Source organism: Mobula hypostoma, chromosome 7 (genome assembly GCF_963921235.1).
Source record: "Mobula hypostoma chromosome 7, sMobHyp1.1, whole genome shotgun sequence".
NCBI classification, from domain to species: Eukaryota; Metazoa; Chordata; class Chondrichthyes; order Myliobatiformes; family Myliobatidae; genus Mobula; species Mobula hypostoma.
This window is the reverse complement of record NC_086103.1, coordinates 119,090,288-119,112,157: the sequence shown is the minus strand read 5'-3', so window position 1 is coordinate 119,112,157 and position 21,870 is coordinate 119,090,288. Positions and strand designations below refer to the sequence as shown.

The 21,870-nt window shown below is 43.6% G+C and overlaps 1 protein-coding gene across 1 annotated transcript; it reads left to right on the top strand.

The window, feature by feature from the left end:
• Positions 1-19,210: 19,210 nt before the first annotated feature.
• On the top strand, positions 19,211-20,340 carry LOC134349941 (basic salivary proline-rich protein 1-like). The gene is made up of 2 exons (XM_063054895.1): positions 19,211-19,255; positions 19,597-20,340. The coding sequence occupies exons 1-2, from the start codon at positions 19,211-19,213 to the stop codon at positions 20,338-20,340; spliced, it is 789 nt and encodes a 262-aa protein (XP_062910965.1).
• The last annotated feature ends 1,530 nt before the right edge of the window (positions 20,341-21,870 follow it).

Below are 21,870 nucleotides of genomic sequence, written 5' to 3'. Positions count from 1 at the left end.
TTTCTGAGCTCCTATGCTGTCTTTCAGAGATTAGCACTGTGACTGCATAAGTTTTTCCAGGGTGCTCAATTTTCCACTCAGCTCCTAATAAGGCGTGACTTTGTGGTAAATTAACCTCTGCAATTTGCATTTAGTGTTAGTGAGTTAGATTCTAGAGGACAGTTGATGGGAATGGGGGCAGAATCAAAAAATGGATTTAATACACTGAATTATCAATGTAAATAGATGCTTAAAGGTAAGAGAAGATACGATAGACTAAAGAGCCTATTTCCATAATTTATGAGTATGGTTCATCATCCAGCCAGGTTCCTTCTCCCATTGTTCGCCTCTGCCATCTCCATTCTTCCATCTTCATCTGAGTGTGAAGCCCTGGTTTGCATCTTTACTGTTGTGCTGTTGGTACTTCATTTAGCAGCTCGGTAAGAGCAGCTGTCTGCGTTCAGCCTCTTTGAGTTATTGTTGAGAGGATGTGGAATGTAAGCCATCCAATTAGTGGGAGGTTTTTCTTGGTGAGAAGCAATAAGGTTGGTCTTGGGCTTGTGTTCAGAGCGAGATGAAGAGAGAAGACATTGGGGAGAAACGGTCGTAGGATATGATCCAGTGGGAGACCCATTTGTTCAAGATGGATTGCAAGCGATATTCAGGAGGTGGTGTGTGCTTTCACATTGACCATAGGCCCAGCGCGCGAGTGTCAGAGAAGTTCAAGATGAGCTGCAACTTGTGCACATTTGACTGTTTAATTAGTCTGGGTCATTTTCTTTTTGTTATTCCTTACTAACCCTTTAGTTAAGTTAAGAATCATAAATATAATTCTTTTAATTGTATGCAGTGTTATTTCATGGCACTAATTTGTAACAGGGTAGCAAATCACTCAGCATCCACAGAAACCGGGGTTTGGGCTGGAATCGAGTATGCCCTAACTCACAAGTTTGGCGGGGCCAGAAGTTGTCTTCGCTAGGCTTAGCAGCCAAAGAAACCAGGAGGTTTCATGAGCATCATCCCTCACCGAGCCATCAGGGTTTCTCCTCCCTTGACCCATTTTTCTTATCTCCTCACACAATTGGTTTCAGCTGCCCATCACCTTTCCCTTATCAGGTTCCATTCATCACCTTCCAATGTCTGCCTCTACCTCCGCGATCGCCCCCTCCTCCACACACTACCTTCCTTGTTATCAACATTCGTTCATAAAACAGCTCTGTAATTATGTACAATGTTCCATTAATTTTCATCTCTCAAGTCACTGTTACAAAAATGCATTTTAATAGTTTCACCAAAGTTTTTGAGCACAACTTCACTTGAACTACAAAAATGCAACCGGAACAAATTATTGAGGAAGTAATGTGAGGACACATGGACCCAAACTGGATTGATTGTTTGGGTTCAGGGAGTCACTAACTGGATGACAGTGGATGGAAAAGGTCATAATTAGGGTCTGGGGACTTGGTTAGAGGTAAGATATCAAATGCATCATGCCCAATCCCATTTGTTATTTTTATGCCAATAGGTTCCATAGTGTTAGAGGAATAGCCATAGGAAAAGTATTTATGTAAATCAAGCTCACATTGTGAACCTTGGAGCTCAAACTAAAATGTATTGCTCTTTTACAGTGAGTCAGAAGACCAGCTAAGGAAGGGTAGTTCACAGGGTAAGTCAATTCTTGTATCCGTGTGGACCTGGATGGACAGGACTACCACCCCAGCTTTTCAAATGTTCTCTTTGCAGATCTTGAAGGGCCCACTAGTTTGAATGAACATAGAACATGGAACAGTACAGCACAGGAACAGGCCCTTTGGCCCAAAATATTGTGCCAAACCAGCTCAAAAGTAAATCAAAAGCCCCCAAAACTAATCCCTCCCTACCTACACAATGGCCATATCCCTCCATCTTCCTAAAAGTCTCTTAACAGCCTCTAATGTAGCGGCTATATTTCATTAGGAGTTTGAGGAAATTTGGTTTGCCAATTATAACACTTGAAAACTACAAATTACCATGCAGAGCATTCTGACTGTCTGCATCACCGTCTGGTATGGGGGGGCAGGGGTGGCTACTGCACAAGAACAAGGTAAGTTGCAAAAACTTGTAAAATTAGTCAGCTCTATCATGGGTAGTAGCCAAGACATCTTCAAGGACCAATGCCTTAGTAGGTAGCGTCCATCATTAAGTATCCCTATATATTTAATTTAACTCAGTTTTACCCCTCACATCCCCTTTCTACCTACCCCCTCTCACTTTCAATGCATGCCGCTCTGGGATTAGACTTTTCTATCCTGGGAAAAAGATGCTCTCTGCCTAATCTATCTATGCCTCTCATAAACCTTTATCCGATCTCCCTTCTGCCTCTGCTGCTCCAAAAGCAACTCAAGATTGTCCAGCCTGTCAAAACCAGGCAGCATCCTAATAAACCTTTTCTGCACCCTCTTCAAAGCCTCAACATCCTTCCTATCATGGGGCAACCAGAAATGTATGCAATAATTGAGTTGTGGCCTAACTGGAACCTTATAAAGTTGCTACATAACCTCTTAACTTTTGAAATCAATGCCTCAAAACCAGCATTTCATTCGCCTTCTTAACCATCCTACCATCCTGTCTAGCTTCTTTCATGGAGTTATGAACTTGGACCCCATGATCTCTCTGCTTAGCAACTCTGTTAAGGGTCTTGCCCTTAACAGTGCACTGTTTCATTGCATTTGCACTACCAAGGTGCAGCACCTCACATTTATCTGGGTTAAACTCCATCTGCCATTTCTCTGCCCATATCTGCAACTGATCTGTATTGTGGTCTATTCTTTGCCAGTCTTCTACACAAACCACAAGTCCACTAATCTTGGTATCACTTGAAAACTTACAAACCCACCCATCTACATTTTCATCTAGGTCATTTATATACATCACAAACAGCAGAGGTCCTAGCACAGATCCTTGCAGAATGCCACTAATTACAAACATCTAGCTCGAATAAATCCCTTTGACCACCACCCGCTGTCATTTATGCTCAAGCCAGTTGTGAATCCAAACAGCCATCTCCCCACAGACCCCATACAACTTAATCTTCTAGATTAGCCTCCCATGAGGGACTTTGTCAAACGTCTTACTAAAATCCATGTAGACAACATCCACTGACCTACCCTCATCAATCTCTCTTGTCACCTTGTCAAAAAACTCAGTCAAGCTGGAGGACACAACCTGCTGCACACAAAGCCATGTTAGTTCTTTTTAATTAGGTCATGAGTTTCCAAATGATCATATATCCCATTCCTAAGAGTTTTTACCAGCAATTTCCCTAAAATGACATGAGACGCACCGGTTCCCAGGAATTTCCCTTGTTCCCTTCTTAAATAGAGATAAAACATTAGCCACACTTCAGTTCTCTGGGACCTTGCCTGTGCCTAGAGAAGACATGAAGATACTGGTCAAGGTCCCAGCAGTCTTCTCTCTTACCTCCTTCAATAACCTATGGTAAATCCCAGTGTCATAAGGTGAGGTGGCTAGGAATGGACCCAAGTGCAAGACACAGACACTGAAGTACTAGGGACAGGACTAGGGTACAGGCAGAGGGCAAGGACATGGACACGAAAACCGGGAACCCAGAACAGGACTGGACAAGAGAGCTAGGAGCCCGGGCTTGGACTCTGAGCCAGAGACTGGAAAAAGACCCAGTATCTGGGTCTTGCCTCTGGCTCGGACCCCAGAACTAGGCAAGGTTGAGGCTTGGCAGGCAGGCAGGACGAGGCTGGAGTCTTTAGGCTTGAGGCTAGAGGCGAGGCGAGGCAGGAGGCTGGAGTCTTTGGGCTTGAGGCTAGGCAGGCTCCTCCTGGGCAGGGTGCGGTTCTCCTGGGCAGGGCACGGATCACCACCCAGCAGAGGCATGGAACAGGAAGGGACAGAACCAACCACAGGTAATGGCAAGATGGCCTGGCTTACCCGACGGAGGCAAGGGACAGGAAGGGACAGAACCAACTGCAGGTAACGGCAAGATGGCCTGGCTTACCTGGGCTGAGGCAAGGGACAGGAAGGGAGCTAGGTACAGGGTGGCTCCAGGACAAGACTGCAGGCGAGACGAGGTGAGAGTTACCAGCAAGACAAGGTAAGGCTTCAGGTAATGCAAGACAAGGCAAGGCTTCAGGTAATGCAAGACAAGGCAAGAGTTACTGGCAAGACAAGGCAAGGCTTTTGGCAAAGCAAGGCGAGACGAGACGAGACGAGAACTTCAGGCAAGGCGAGAGTTACCGGCAAGACAAGGCAGGGCTTCAGGCAAGGAAACAGAAGGAAGGGGAAGGGAAACAAGGAGTAAGGACAAGAACAATCCAGCAGCCACACCCTGCTTTCTGAAGGTATTTATGCAGCCAGCCTCAATGAGAATCAGCTGCCTCAATTAGAGCTCAACAAGAACAGAAACAGGGTAGACAGGAAAACCTGGAGCAAGGGTCGATGTACCGGACCGTGAACCGGAATACGGACTTCACGGACCGGACCATGACACCCAGGAATGTTTAGAAAACAAAACCAGACTGTGGATCTGAGAACAGGAAACAAAAACAGAAATTCTGGAGCAACTTAGCCAGTCAAACAGCATCTATGGAAAGATAAACCAGTTAATATTTCAGATCAAAGACCTGATGAAGGGTCAACAACCTTAAAATGTTAAACTTTCTCTTTCTACAGATGCTGCTTGACTGACCGAATTTTATAGCTTGTCCGTTTTTGCTCCAATGTTTTCTCTCTTACCCCTGCTACCATCTTCTTCATTCCCTATCTCAGTCCCTTTCTCCATGCTTCAACATTCGCACACCAGGATTCTTTTTAATGTGTCGATGCTCTTGGGCCAAGATGAGGCCACCCTCAGGGTGAAGGAGCAAAACCTTCTATTCCGTCTGGGTACCCCCTACCTGATGGTATGTACATCGACTTCCCTTTCCTGTGAACAAATTTCTCCTTCCCCCTTCCCCTATTCCCCACTCTGACCGCTCACTTCTTCTCACAACCTATTACTTCTTCCTGGGTCCACTTCTCCTTATCTTTCTCCTATTGTCCAATCTCCTCTCCTATCAGTTTCTTTCTTCTCCAGCCATTAGCTTTTCCCACCCACCTGGCTTCACCTATCATCTTCCAGCTAGCCTCTTTCCCCTCCCCTCACCTTTTTATTCAGACATCTTCTCCCTTCCTTCTCATTCCTGATTAAGGATCTCAGCCCGAAACGTCGACTATTTGCTCTTTTCCATAGATGTTGCTTGACCTGCTGAGTTCCTTCAGCATTTTGTGTGTGATGTTTCTTTTTACTGTTGCCCCCACCATTCCTGTTCTTCCATTGTCCCAATGCTGACTCATTTCTCTACCATGTCACTGCATTTAGGCTGTGTCCATTCTGTTCCTCCACTCATCCTTGTAGTCCCCACTTCACTTTTCTCTCCCACTGAAACAATAGGTTATCAACTCCCTTCTTCCTCACACTGTCATATTCTGAGGGAAAGGTTTTCAAAGCATTGAGTATTCAATCTGTTTCTCTTTGCAGATGCTGCCTGGTCTGCTATGGACTTCCAGCATTCTCTCCTTTCACTATAGCTTAAGTTGTTGCGCTGCACATTAAGCAGATAGTTTGAGTCAAACATGTTTGTTTGATAAAGTGATAAGAACTGATTAAGCTTGTAAGAAGCAGTGATAGTGATGAATTTCACAGTATCCAGTTGAAAAATGGAGCATTCACAGCAATATATTTGCTCCAAATAGTGGTTGCCACAAATGCACTTCATTCAGTGAGGGCACTCATATCAGGAGCATGTTACATCACATAAATCAATTGATAGGATACTGTGACATGCTAGTGCTTCATATCCATCCCATTGCTCAAACTGATAGAGTGCTTTCGCATGTCAGCAAGGTGGAAATTGGAATACTGTGATCTATTTCAAAATTACTTCAGACCCTCTTGTGATGGCAAAAGAAATATTATTTCAAATGATCAAACAAGGAAAGGGAGCATATTTTACCCAATCCATTAATATTCCATCATCATTGAAAGAACTGAATAGGAAATAGAAATATCTGCATTAGACGATGAAAACAACACATCATTTTAATTTTGTTTGACTTCAATTATTTGTTCTAATTCCATTTTCATACACAAAAGTATGTTAAATTGTATATAAACTCATGGTAATGGTATTGTGGCAGAGAGTTAAAACTGATAACAAAATGGAAAAGAAATAACCCTAAAATATCAATCCTACTTGCCTTTCTCCAAAGTTGGAGCTCAGTATTGAATTTTTTATGCATATTGTAAAATACAAAGAATATTTTTCTCAGTTTCTGGTTATTGTATTCAATTACTCTAACACCTTTTCATAATACAGACAATATATTTATCTAATTTTTGGGAGGAGTTAATCTTGCCTGAGGGATAAAATAAGCCTTCATGTTCAGATGAAAATTCGTCATTTTCATCTTCCATTGCTTCTGTGCTTGGTGAAAGTCAAATACGATACCTGCATTTTCGTAATCTGTATTTTCCAGAAGTCCCTGGACATGGATCACATCTCCCTTCAAGCATCTTCTGCAATGGAAACAAGATGAGCTGTGTAAAATATACATTACGTTGGGGATTAGGCATAGAGTAATAATGGTTTCAAAATATCACGTTTTGCAAAAGAAATTCCTTCCTATAATGCCACAAATGCCACAAAAGATGTTTACACTTTTTTGACCTTACCAGATATTGCATTATAACATTAAAAAGCAGCGTGAAACAACATGGAATGCATTTGATTAAGTTTATTTGAGCTGTTATTGTTAAAATGTTAAATTGGTTGATTTGGAATTGGTTAATTACTGTCACATGTACCAAGATACAGTGAAAAGTTTGTCTTGCACACTGTTCACTCAGATCAACTGAGATAGAACAATAACAATGTATTTACTATATCTCTTCGCACAGAGAAGGCGCAGTGCAGATAAATAATAAAGTGCAAGATCACAGCAAGGTAGAGTGTGAGGTCAGAAGTCCATTTTAATGTGCTAAGGAACCTTCCAATAACGGTATAACAGCTGGGAAAATGCTGACCTTGAGCCTGGTGATATGTGCTTTCAGCCATTTGTATCTTCTGCCCAAAGACGCAGGGGAGAAGAGAGAATGTTTGGGGTGAGTGAGGTCCCAGCCGCTACTTTCTCATGGCAATTAAGAGTACAAACACAGTTCATAGAGAGGAGGCTGGTCTCCATGATGTGCTGAAATTTCAGTAGGTTTTTTGCAGTCACCATACCAAGCCTTCTTGCATCCAGACAGGATGCTATAGTGCATCAATAAAAATTAGTTAGGTTTGGCAGGGACATACCAAGTTTCTTTAATTCCTGAGGAAGTAGAGGTATTTTTGAGCTTTCTTCACAGTGGCATCTACAAGTTCAGGTCATCAGTGTTGTTCACTCCTACATCCTAACATGCTATATCATAGAAACCTACTCGATTTACAAAGAAAAGGAAATCTACTCTCCTTACCAGACCTGACCAATTTATGACTCTAGCCCCTTCAATGTGTAGTCTCTTCCTCCTCAGTCAGGGGCAAGTTTAAGACAACAATATGTGTTGGTATTGTCAATATCATACACAATCCAATGAATAAATAAAATATTGCAGGGTTTCTCGACAACAAAAATAAATATTTTTTGATTAATTGTATTGTTTGAACCTCGCAAATCGTGCATTGTTTTGGCAGTGAACCGTGTGTTGGTGAATGGTATTTATTGTGGCATGCTGCAGTAAAATTTTACAGCTTACAGGCTGTATTCAGAGCTACAACCATCAGCTCATCACTAGGGGAGACTGCGAGTGTTACATTAAAAACCATGACGAGCAGAGGGGAGGAGCACAGTTGGGGTGAGGGTGGGGGAACTCTCAGCAGAGAAACTCAATTGTTAAAAGGAGGGATGAGGTACAACAGGATTAAATTGGAAAGTGGACTTTATAAAACTATTTGGGAATGAGAAGAGCAAAGTTTCAATCCCTAAAATCTTGACTTTTTGCTGCGATTTGCTGCTCTCTTCTTTCCATTCTTCTTCGCCACAAACTCTTCCTCACACTAAGCTGCCAAACAATTGTTCCCCTTCCACTGTACATTCTCGTCCAGTCCTTCCTCCCTTTCAATTGCTATTCCATAGCCATAAATCTGATTCACTCCTAGTGGACCCCAACGACTAACTACCCCAATTTTACCCAGGAGGCTTTCTTGCTACCAAATGTCTGATTGGCTTGTCAATCTGAACAGCCATCAAACAGAAAGCAGATTCAAATACTGTAATGCAGGGGTATGAGATTGGGTAATGTTGACCATCAAAGGAACTTAGTGTCCTTATATATGAGTACTGAAAGTAAACATGAAGAGTACTTTGCATTGGTATTTACTGAGGAGAAGGATTTGGAGGACAGTGAAAGCAGATTTGGGCATGCTGGGACATTTTGAGGTTAAAGAGGAGGTAGTGCTGGGTCTTCTGAAAAAGCACCAAGTCCCCAGGGAATAGCAGCATATAATGGAAAGATGTTGAGGCTTTGGAGAGGGAGTAAAAGAGGTTTCGCATGACACTGCCTGATTTAGAGAGCATGTGCAATCATGACCCTAAGCTTGGGCTGTTTTCGTTGGAGTTGCAGAGGGAGATCTGTTAGAGGTTTATAAGATTATGAGAAGAATAGAGTAGACAGACAGTATCTTTTTTCCAGGGTTGAAATGCCTAATACCAAAGGGCATGCATTTAAGGTGAGAGAAGGTAAACTTGGCATTTGGGTGATTTTTTTTTTTTTTGCATTTGTCCTGATCCTGTGCTGTATGTTCTATGTTCTATGTATCCCAGAATATTGAAAGAAGCAAGTGAGGAGATTGCTGAGGCTTTGACAAAGATCTTTGTGTCCTCATTAAAAACTCATAAGGTTCCAGAGGACTGGAGAATATCAAATGTTGTGCCTTAGTTCAAGAAAGGTGATTATAGGCCAGGGAGTCTCAGGTCAGTGGTAAAGAAGCTATTGGAGAGGATACTGAGGAATAGAATTTCTGTTCATATAGAAAGGCATGACTGCTTAGGGACAGTCAGTATGGCTTTGTGCAGGGCATGTCATGTCTTACAAACTTGATAAAGATATTTGAGGAGGTGACAAAAGAGCTTAATGAGGATAAGCAGTGAACGTTATCTACATGAACTTCAGTAACAGACTTGATTAAATCCCCTTTTGTAGGTTGATTCAGAATATAAAGATGGATGAAATTTAGGGTAAATTGCAAGTTTGAACTGGCTTACCCACAGAAGGCAGAGGGCAGGGGTGGAAGGATGTTCTTCTGGCTGGAGGACTGTGACAATGGTGTTTCACAGGGATCAGTCCTGGAATGTCTGTTGTCTGTGATGTATATCAGTGACTTGCTGAAAATGAAGAAGGGTAGATATGTAAGTTTGTGGATAACACAAGATTGTTGGGGATGTGGATGGCGTAAAGGAGGTCAAAGAGTATAGCGGGATCTAGATGTGCTACAATGTCATGCTTGCCTTCATTGGTGGGAGTGTTGAACAGAAAAGTAAGGAAGTCAAATTTCAGCTAAATGCAATTTTAGTCTGACTGCACTTGGAGTGTTTTGTGTGGTTCTTATTGCCAGATTATAGGAAGAACATGGAGAAAATGGAGAGGGTGCAGAAAAAGTTTACCAAGATGCTACCTTGATTAGAAGGTATGAGCTGTAAGGAAAGATTGACAAACTTGGGTTTGGAAACCTCGAGCATTGGAGGCTAAGGGAAAACGTAATACAGGCTTTTTTTAAAATTATGAGTGGTATAGATAGTCAAAATCTTCTCTCTGGGGTGGAAATGTCAAACTCCAGTGCACATGCTTTTAAGCTTAGAGCGCTGGAAGTTTAAAGGTGATGTAAGGGGCAAGCTTTTTTAAAACAAAGAGTTGTAGTTGTGGAATAGGTTACCGGGGTAGAAATGGAAGAGGGGTTTAAGAGGCATAGAGATAGACACGTAGGTATTAGGGGAATGGGAGAATATGGATGATACACAGTAAATGTCCTTGATCCTTGATTTAGTATAAATTGGAATCAAGATCAGCACAATATTGAGGGCCGAATGGACAGGCCAATATTGTGCTGATCTTTAAGCACAGGAGTGAAGATGTCTTACAGGAATTGTATTGTGCCTTGGTAAAACTGCAAGACTGCTCTTGGAGTATTATGTATCGGTCTGTTCTCCTTACTTTAAAGAAAATGATGCCAAGTGATGTGAGGTTTCCCAGATGAGATGAGCTGAACAAATGAGGTCTATATTGTCTAGAATTTAGCAAACTGAAAGGAGATTTAAATGAAACAACAAGATGTTACAAGGCCCAACATACAACACAGAGAGAATGTTTATGTGACTAAGATGAGGAGAAATTTCTTCATGCAGCGGATAGAGAACCTTTGGAATCCTTTGTAGAGACTCAATCATTCAATCAATGCAATCTAAGTTCAGAAGGTGAAGTTCAATATGTGAACATTCCATTTTATTTATCTAGCAAACATAGCACTTGCCACAATTCTGTCATTTGATTCAGAAATTTGCATTATTGCTTCAACTTTTTGAATAATTTTGCAGAAAATCAAAACTATGCAGCAATATTGTCACAATATTATTCATTAAATGCAACATTGAATTCATATGGTTTTGAAGGTTATGTTGAGTAGCAAAAGGGAGATGTGTGAATATTTTTTTAAAAGATTGACAAAATGAAAAGGGAACAGCTGACAACATCCATCCTTGGAAACTTGTGAGAGAAGGCTATCAACTTGCACCAGTTAGTGTTGAATTGTGGTGATGTGGTGCAAGGAACTAATGCATGGAAAGAATTGCTTACCTCAGAAGTATACTCACTCAATGAATTACAAAAAAAAACAAGAACTAGCAGGAAATCTACAAAAACATATAAAATTTTTTCTTAGAAGAATTGATCAGGAGAAAGAACAATATTGAAGTGTAAAATTCAGCAGTATTTGGAGCTTATTTATAAACAAACCTGGGCTTGATGATATGGCTTAGTTACCTGTAAGTATACCAGAGCACACACTTAAAGTACAAGAACTGTATGGAAGGGTTTCCAAAATAATACTTTCAATCACAATTTTGATGTCCTGTTATGTTTTAAAATGAGGAAGTCTATTTACTGCCCAATTAGTCCAACTACCTGACAGGAAGAAGATAAAGGTTATAATGAGGTGCAGTATTGCTGTTCCCAGCCTCAATGTATTTCACAGACACCTCCACTCTTGCTGCCACAACATAAATATTAGGATCATTATACCCAAGATAACAGAGATTTTATTTCCTTAAAATATATATTCTGAATGAAAGCTAGTCATTTTTGTGAGAGCTGTTTGGACAGAATGTTTTGAAAGGGGTTAGTGGAAGAACTTGGCCCCTCTGGTCTCCTACTGTCTGTATTTCAATAATAATCCGAATGTCTATGGCCATACCATAGCCTGCATTGACTTTATCTCCTATTCCTCTTCCCACTGTTCTTCAAAAGGATGTTGTCTGATGTTGTCCAAAAATAAAATTCTAATCAACACACACAAAATGCTGGAGGGACTCAGCAGGACAGGCAGCATTTGGAAAAAAGTACAGTCATCATTTCGGCTGAAACCTCTACTGTACTGTGTTTTTTTCCATGGATGCTGCCTGGCCTGCTGAGTTCCTCCAGCATTCGATGTGTGTTGCTCGGATTTCCAGCATCTGCAGATTTTCTCTTGTTTGTAATAAAGTTCTAAACGTTGTTTTAAAATCTCCTCCACATCTCACTGATTTGTACCTCTGTAATCTCCTCTAGGCCAGAAAGTAGAGGGATGAAGAGGAAGGTCAATGTCAGGGCCAGTAAAAGCAGCCAGGAACACAGTAAGAGATACGATGGGAAAGCTAGTTTGAAGTGTGAGCATTTTAATACTAGGAGCATTATGAGTAGAGGGGGTGAGCTCAGAGCACAGATCAGCACTTGGAACAGTGATTTACAGAGACCAGGTTAAGAGAAGGACAGGGGTGAGTGCTTAATGTCCCAGGATTTCAGTGTTTTATTCATTATTTATGTATTTTTATTTAGTGACTCTGTAGAGTAGGCCTTTCCAGCCCTTTGAACCATGCTACCCCCAGCACCCCCAACAATTCCACTTAACCCTAAACTAAACACAGGACAATTTACAATGACCAGTTAACTTACTCAGTATGTCTTTGGACTGTGGGAGGATACTGGAGTATCTGGGGGAAACCAACACATTCCACGTACAGACATACAGACTCCTTACAGATGGCACCAAAATTGAACTCCGAACTTCGGAACGTCCTGCGCTGTAACAGCTAAACTATCGTGGCACTTATTTCTTCTTAGTAAAACATAGTGATAGAGGGGGAGGGGAGTTGCACACTAATCAGGGACAATATCACAGAGTGGATGTAATGGAGGGCTCATACTCTGAGTCGGTAATAATAGAACTCAAAAATAGGAAGGGAGCGATCACTCTGATGAGATTGTACTACAGACCCCCCCCCCACACCCCCACCCCAATGGACACCGGAACCTTGAGAAACAAATATGCAGGGAGATGGAGGAAATGTGTAAAAACAATAGGGTTGTCGTCATGGGGGACATCTACTTCCCTAATATAAATTGAAATCTTCTTAGTGCAAGGTGGGGCAGAATTTGTTAGGTGCATCCAGAAGGGTTTCTTAAACCTAGATAGTCCAGCAAGAGGAGGAGCTGTACTAGACCTGGTTCTGGGTAATAATCCTGGCCAGGTGACGAACCTATCAGTGGGTGAATAGTTAGGGCATAGTGACCACAATGCCTTACATTTTAAGATCGCTATAGATAAGGGTAAGTATGGGGAGATAATGGGGAGATCAGTGCAAAGCATATTAATACGACAGAGCATTTCGAGGTAAAGGAAGAGGTTGTGTTGGGTCTCTTAAAGAGCATTGAGATGGATAAATCCCCAGGACCTGATGGGATATTCCCCAGGTTATTGAGAAAGGCAAGAGATGAGATTTCTGGGGCCTTGGCCAATTATCTTCATTTCCTCTCTAGCCACAGGTGATATCCCAAAGGACCACTGAGTAGCTAATGTTGTTCTATTATTCAAGAAGGTAACCAGGGATATCCTGGAAACTATAGTGCAGTGAGTCTCATGTCAACGATATAGAAGTTAATGGAATGAATCCTGAGGGATAAGATTTATTAGATTAGATTACATTCAACTTTATTATCATTGTGCCAAGTACAGATACAAAGCCAATGAAATGCGTTTAGCATCTGACCAGAAATGCAAAGAATAGTGTTACTTACAAAATAACTGCAAATAAAAAAACTGCTACAGCACACAAATATAAAAGTACTGAGACAGTACAATATGGATGCAATACTATTTAGCGCTGTGATGAGAGGTTCAGCAGTGTCACGGCCTCAGGGAAGAAGCTCTTCCTGTGCCGGCTGGTGCGGGAGCGGCTGTAGCACCTACCAGATGGGAGGAGAGTAAAAAGTCCATGGTTAGGGTGAGATGCATCCCTGATAATGCTTCTCACCTTGCCCAGGCAGCGTTTATGGTAGATGTTCTCGATGGTGGGCAATTGGGTGCCAATAATCCGTCAGACAGTTTTCACCACACACTGGAGTGCTTTGCAGTCCAATACCACACTGAGATGCAGTTGGTGAGTATGCTCTCAATGGTACAGCGGTAGAAGTCCGTCAGTATCCTGGGACAGAGGTGAGCTTTCTTCATTTGAAAACCATGGAAAACCATGGCCTAATTAGGGAGAGTCAGCATGGCTTTATGCAGGGCAAATTCTGTCTTGATAACTTGATTGAGCTATTTGAAGAGGTGACATGAAGTTCGATGAAGGTAGAGCTGTGGATGTTGTCCACATGGATTTTAGTAAGACATCTGAGCCTCATGGAAGGTTCATCCAGAAGATTAAGATGCATGGGGTCCATGGTGAATTGGCCATTTGGATTAAGAAATGGCTTGTCCATTGAAGACAGAGAGACGATGGGACATTCCAGCTGGAGCTCTGTGATTAGTGGTGTTCTGCGGGTGTCTGTACTGGGATCGCTGCTGTTTGTGATGTATATGAATCACCAGGATGAAAATGTGGAAGGGTGATTTGTTAGTGATTTTGTAGATGATACAAAGATTGGTGGTGTTGTGGATAGCTTAGAAAACTAGCAAAGAATACATCAGTATATAGATCAGCTGCAGATATGAGAGCAGAAATGGCAGATAAAGTTTAATCCGGCCAAATGTGAAGTAATTGATAGGTCAAATGGAAAGAAATAGTATTCCATTAAGGACAAAACGCTTAATAATGTTATTGAGCAACAGCTTCTTGGAGTCCAAGCTCCCTGATAGTCACAACACAAGTTGATAGGGTGGTTAAAAAAGGCGTATGACATGTTTGCCTTATTAGTTGATGAATTGAACACAAGTCAGGAAGTTATGTTGTAGATTTATAAAGCTCTAGTTAGGCTGCATCTGGAGTATTGCATACAGTTCTGGTCACCCCATTATAGGAAGCGTGTCGAGGCTTTGGAGAAGGTGTAGAAGTAGTTTACCAGGATGTTGCTTGGATTGGAAGACATGTGATATAGTGAGGGATTGGACAATATTGGGCTGTTTTCTCTGGAGTAATGGAGGCTGTGGGGAGATCTGACAGAGATTTATATGATTATGGAGGCATAGAGAGAGTAAACAATTAGTATCTATTTCCCAGGGGTTGAAATGGCTAATACCAGAGGGCATGCATTTAAGGTGAGAGCGGGTAATTCAAAGGAAATGTGAGGGGCAAGTTTAAATTAAACACAGAGAATGGTAGGTGCTTGGAATGTGCTGCCCAGGGTGGTCGTAGAGACAGATACATTAGGAACAATTAACAGACATTTACATAGGCTCATGAATGTGAGGGAGATTTAAGAATATGGACATTGTATAGAAGGGGTTAGTTTAGTTGGCCACTGGCTTACTAATTTAATTGGTTTGGCCCAACATTGTTGGCCAAAGGGCCTGTGCTGTACTGTTCTATGTTCTATCCAGCTTGAGAGCTCTTCAAGATCTATGCGCTCCACCAGTTCTGTCCTCTATTGAATCCATGATGATCATCACCCACTATCAAGGTGTGTGCCTTCCAGTTCCTTCACCATTCTTTTACTTATTTGCTCTAATATTTTCTCATGTTAATTTTTTTTGATAGGACATCCAGGAAACGCATACATAAGGCACATTTACAGTTTCATTATGATGCTGCAATAGAAGTAGTTTGTTATTGGCTGAGTGGGAATGGTCAAGCGTGAGAATGAATGAACGATGATAGGAGAATTTGGTGACAGCAAAATACGGCTGGAGAAGCAGGGAAGAGTTATTTGGGAAATTTGTGAAAATATATTTAAGGATGGAAATGAAGAAGCACTTGCAAGGAAAAGCTTGGTGATGAGAGAAGGAGTGCTATGGAACAAGGGAAGTATGAATAATTTGGGAAAGATATCAGCTGGGACCCTTTTACTATCCCTAAATGGAGCACTGGCTTATTCAAATGGAACTGCTGTTAGTTACCTTGAGATAGACATTTAGATGTTGATAAGGATAGTGGTGCCCATATGTATATGGATGCCCCCATCTTGCTGGTTAAGTTGTGTACCACTTTTCTGATTGTTCCTTCCTGCTAGACTCCACAATGAAGAGCAGGAATATTCTGGGATCCTCAATATATGTATATATAAAGGCTTCTGCTACTATATTCCAGAACAAATGTGTACGAGAAAGAAAGTGATATTTTTGAAGTTATTTCCATCGCTTTAGTTAATTCTATTACATAGAAGATTTTTGAATGTATTTACATAATTTTTCTTGTTAAAATTTTGGTTCAATCATTTTAAGCACTATTTTCAGTTGCTTAATTCATTGTTAACGTTTTTAAGTACTTCTGGATGCTGGGAATGTTGAGGAGCATTGAAAAGCCTGACCACTTTAAAAAAATCTCCCATATGTTTCCCATGGAGCTCAGTGAGTGGGATTAGATATGTACACGAGAGCTACATCATCAATGGTCAACCAAGCTCAAGACTTTATAGCCATACACCAGGACTGTCCTCCTGGAGTCTGATAAGCAGAATAAATTAGCTCAGATTCAGGCTAAAATTGCAGAGTTAGAGACATAGATTAAGGTTCAGATTAGATTAATTCAGGGATAAGTGAGGAATGAATGCGGACAATGTACTTCATCAGACAATCAAGAGTGCTCAATAAAGGTTATCCTTAACCAATCTGATAAATCTAGTGAAGTTGTTTGTCCTATTCACATAGCTCCTAAGTGCCTTTGTAGAGACTACCACAATATTTGCCTATCCTGCAACCAGCAATTCTCATGTAAAAATTCATGAAAATAAAACTGTAAATTGTATTTCTAAATAATCAAGGACACTACTTTTATCATTTTCCACATAGTTAATTCTCCTTATTGCTTTGTTACATGTTCTGAGGGTTTTATGAACAGATGTTATTAACCTAATGCAGTTTGCCAGATCATTTCCTGAAAACCATGGCAACGATAATGTCGTTTATGTTTGCGAGGCCACATGAAGTACTCTGATTTCTTGTAAGCCCTACAAGTTCACATTGGATACTTGGAAAGCAATTTCCCTTCCATAAACATGTCTAAGATCAAATCTCAACTGCCAGTCAAGCTCCCATTTATTGTACAAAAAGTGACCTACCACCCAAAGAGGCAGATGCTTAAGAAACCCTCCGTAAATACAGTACATATAACGTGGAGCTACTCACACTGCGAGTATTAATGTAGATGTAAGGAAACCAACCTTATTTGAAAGTTATATCACTGTATATGCTTCAGGCAAACACATTCCCGTCTGACCTCCATATTTCTTGCTAGCTTTGAAAGTGTTCTGTACTTAGTATGTTTAGGAATTTTTATACATTTATTGAATAGAGGAATGTTATCCCCACTAATTTAGATTAGACATTTGCAATTGGTTTCATAATTCCTCTATATTAATATAAAACAGAGAGCCTTTCTAATTCAGTTCTCCCTAAGCATATAATGAGGATCAAGAAATCTTGCATCTTTTAGCCCATAAATTTTCTAGTCCTTCATTTCAGAATGTGGTGCATTATGAGATTTACCGGGAAAAGCCATAGCTACTTGTGAATGGTTGTAGACAATTAAACAGTTGAGAAGATGAGGTGGATCCAAGAACAGCACATAGCTCAATGATGAGAGGGACCCGCATGTCAGCACCAAAAGCAGCTGAAGAAATATTCACTTTCACGGAAGCCATTTTCAACCAATTCAATCATGTCCACGTGATGTGAGAAACCAAGTGAGAGCATTAGATACATCAAAGGATGTGGGACTGATCAATATCCGCTCTGTATACTCAAGAACTAACCATCCCTCTAACCAAGCTTTTCCAATGTAGTTATAAGGCTGGCATTTACCCAACAAAAAGCTTGGTGAAGAGAAAAGAGTGAAGTGATGGAAAACGTTGCCAATAGTGTCATCAAGTGACACAAAAGTCATCAATAACCTGCTCACCAATGGCCTGCTTGAGTTTAACCAGGGCAATTTAACTCCAGGCCTTCTTATAACCTTATGTCTATGGCAGTGGAAGCCAGGTGGCCATGAATAACACACACGAAAGACGGAGAGGTGGGAAACAAACACCCTGCTGTTTATTTTACTTGCAAATCATCTGCACAGAATGCCCTCTCACATTATGTTCAGTACATAACACACAGAGAAGACCAACAGCAAACCGTTAGGGTCAAAATAAACTTGGATACATAATATATCCCTTCCCTCATATTTTAGAGGTTCCCCCCCCCTTCCCATACACAGACCAGCTGCTGAACTATCAGTGGAGTAATCATCAAATTCAACCAACAACAAATAACATTTTGTTCCTAAATTAGGGAAAGAGGGTAGACTGCCTCTATTCCCAGACATAACATGGGGATTATTCTGCCCCATGTGCTGAGGGTTCATCACTAAATGACCAGTCTGGTAACCACCTGTGACAGTGGGGGTACCATCAACGTGGGGATGATGGCAAAGCCATTTTTTTCTCTTGGTGGCATATGACTAGATCTTGGCTTGGAAACTGTATTGTCAATAGGGGGCACTTCAGAAAGCACAGGTGATAGGGGAGCACTGACTGTGTCATTTGATCTTACCAGAGATTTTGCAGTCATTGTCTCAGAATCCTGTCCCATCTCTACAGCTAAATCCGGATTGGTCAGTTTTATTGGTTTTCACTAGCCTCAAGAAGAGGGCAACAGCTAATCAACATGCCTTCTCTGGATGTTGTGGTTACTTATTTCCAGTTTGTGCCACCACTGTCGCAGGTGTCCACTTTGTTCTAGAGATGTTGTTTGAGCAAGTACTCTCCCTAATCCTGTGAATCCTCTCTACTTTGCTTTGGCACGTGTCTTTGCTCATGTTTTCTGTTCATTTAGCACAATATGTTTTGTGTTTGGTCGTCTCAGCAGGCCAAGCTGGGTGCAAAGCTGTCTTTTCATCAGTGCAGTGACTGGAGCCATTTTGGTGGTGGCATGAGCTGCGTTGTGGTTTGTCCACAAGAAAGTACTGAGACACTGGTTGAGGGATCCACCTTCCACTGAAGTCTTGAGGGCTTGTTTCAGTGTTTGTATGAATCGTTCGGCAAGGCCATTGGTGGCTGGATGATATGGTGCTGACTTGACGTGCTGAATACCATTTGCTTCCATCAATGCCTTAAACCCCTCAGACAGAGGTTGTCGGCCATTGTCACTTACAACCTGTTGAAGAAGCCCAAACCTGATAAAGATGGAACATAGCACCTCAATGCAATTCTCAGATATAGTCCACTTCATGATAGCAATATCTGGCCAGTTGCTCTGTGTGCCCACTGCAACCAAGAACATGTGTCCTTCTACAGGTCCTGCAGAATCTATGCGAATTCTCTGCATGGTTCTTCAGGTCATTCCCATGGATGCAAAGGAGTAAGTTGAGGAACAATTCTCACTTGGTGGCAATGTGGGCATGCTTTAGCTTCCTCTTTAATGGTTACATCCAGTCCTGAGCCACCAGAAGTAGCTGCGTGTGATTTCTTTCATGAGCACTACACCAGTGTGCTACATATAGCTCATCAAGCTCTTGCTTTCTTAATGATGAAGGAATGGCAACATCATTCAAAGGGTCAAAGGTTCATTTTACTATCAAAGTATGTACGCAGAATACATCTCTGAAATATTTCTTCTCCAAAAAAATAAGTAGTTGAAAGAAAGACATCAGCTTCTTCAAGCCACACAAAAAGAAACAAACAAAAATGTGCAAACCACAAACACTCGTAACCCTCCCTCACGCAAAAACTAACAGATCACCCAAACTCCCAGCCCGCCAATCGGCTACAAGAAAGAATGGGCAAGAAGACAAAAAAAAACACAAAACTGAAAGAGGCCAAAATGAATTATAGTTAGTTTTAACTACAGCCCAATCCATAAATCCCAGAATCTTGGTAACATCTCTGAGAGCATCAGGACCCAGCGGCTCCTCTAATGCCAGCAACTCGAACTAGTGGTCCCTCTGAGGGCGGTAACCCAGGCCAGTGGCCCCTCCAAAGGTGGCGACCCCGAACAGTGGCCCCTCCGAGGGCAGCGACTCGAACAGCGGCCCCTCCAAGGGTGGCGACTCAGGCCAGTGGCCCCTCCGAGGGTGGCGACCCCAAACAGCGGCCCCTCCGAGGTTGGCGACCCTAAACAGTGGACCTTCCGAGGGCGGCGACTCAGGCCAGCGGTCCCTCCAGGGGCGGTGACCCGGGCCAGCGGCCCCTCCAAGTGCGGCGACTCAGGCCAGCGGCCCCTCCGAGGGTGGCGACCCCGAACAGCGGCCCCTCCGAGGGCGGCAACTCGAACAGCGGCCCCTCCAAGGGCGGCGACTCAGGCCAGCGGTCCCTCCAGGGGCGGTGACCCGGGCCAGCGGCCCCTCCAAGTGCGACGACTCAGGCCAGCGGCCCCTCCAAGGGTGGCGACCCCGAACAGCGGCCCCTCCGAGGGCGACGACCCCGAACAGCGGCTCCTCCGAGGGCGGCAACTCGAACAGCGGCCCCTCCAAGGGCGGCGACTCAGGCCAGTGGCCCCTCCGAGGGTGGCGACCCCAAACAGCGGCCCTTCCGAGGTTGGCGACCCTAAACAGTGGACCCTCCGAGGACGGCGACTCAGGCCAGCGGCCCCTCCAAGTGCGGTGACCCCAAACAGCGGCCCCTCCAAGGATGGCGACCCCAAACAGCGGCCCTTCCGAGGGCGGTGACTCCGAACAGCGGCCCCTCCAAGGGCTGCGACCCCGAACAGCGGCCCCTCCGAGGGCGGCGACTCGGGCCAGCGGCCCCTCCGAGGGTGGCGACCCCAAACAGCGGCCCTTCCGAGGGCGGTGACCCTGAACAGCAGCCCCTCTAAGGGCGGCGACCCCGAACAGCGGCCCCTCCGAGGGCAGTGACTCAGGCCAGCGGCCCCTCCAAGGGCAGCGACCCCAAACAGCGGCCCCTCCGAGGGTGGCGACCCCAAACAGCGGCCCTTCCGAGGGCGGTGACCCCGAACAGCGGCCCCTCCAAGGGCTGCGACCCCGAACAGCGGCCCCTCCGAGGGCGGCGACTCGGGCCAGTGGCCCCTCCGAGGGTGGCGACCCCAAACAGCGGCCCTTCCGAGGGCAGTGACCCCGAACAGCGGCCCCTCTAAGGGCGGCGACCCCGAACAGCGGCCCCTCCAAGGGCGGCGACTCAGGCCAGCGGCCCCTCCGAGGGCAGTGACTCAGGCCAGCGGCCCCTCCAAGGGCAGCGACCCCAAACAGCGGCCCCTCCAAGGGTGGCGACCCCAAACAGTGGCCCCTCCGGGGCGGTGACCCTGAACAGCGGCCCCTCCAAGGGCGGTGACCCCAAACAGCGGCCCCTCTGAGGGCGGTGACTCAGGCCAGCGGCCCCTCCGAGGGTGGCGACCCCAAACAGTGGCCCCTCTGAGGGCGGCAGAGACTTCGAATCCACGGCCCCTCTGAGGAAAGAGCTTCAAATCAGCAGTTTCACCAAGGAAAGCGACACAGATCAGCGACCTCTCCAAGGAAAGTGACATGAGTCAGCAGCCTTTTCGAGAACTACTCGCTCTCCTCCGCATTTGCTTCAATGTTTAAATCTTCCTCAACACTTTAACCAGCGAGAAATGTGGTCGATCATGGCCGCTCATCTCCTCTCTGAGCTTCTCCTGGTGGTAGCTGGTGCTCGCATTTCTCTTCTGGAGTATTCTTGGGGGCAGCAGTGCTAGCTCAGTGGATCAAACTACAGACTGTAAGTCACAGGCTCCAACAGTTTCACAAGCAAAGCAATTTTTTTTAAAAAGTAGAAAACATGGAAAAGCTGAAATGATTGACTGTCCTGAAAACATTACCCGAGGGATTGTTGTTTGCTGGCACCATCTTAACCAGAAGTGTCTTTTTACTATAGGTAGCCCCATAGTAGATATCCTGCTTAGACTGTGAGCTTCTTCTGTCGAGCCTGGTAAGGTATGGTTGGCTCTCTGTTCCATTCATGAGTTACCATGTCTGCCACTTTAGATAGAACAGGCTCAGTAACACATGTACTGAGTTATCGGAGCCGTACATACTTCCTTGAAGTAAAAGATCACTTTTGGAATGGCTCTGGAGCTGTAACAGCCAGCTGCTGATAGTCCTGTATTCAACTTCCTGTGATGATTAGCATTCAGCTTCCTGTGCTTTATACCGTACTGATGTGCAGATAGTAACAGAGCCCAACATTGCATTCGACGAGCAGCCAGGGAAGGAATGCTCACATGT

Bases quoted from the DNA above. Each gene is read 5' to 3' on its own strand.
- LOC134349941 (XM_063054895.1), top strand. From the start codon at position 19,211: ATGGCAACATCATTCAAAGGGTCAAAGGTTCATTTTACTATCAAA. The intron at 19,256-19,596 runs GTATGTACGCAG...CTCTAATGCCAG, and splicing joins AGGTTCATTTTACTATCAAA to CAACTCGAACTAGTGGTCCC.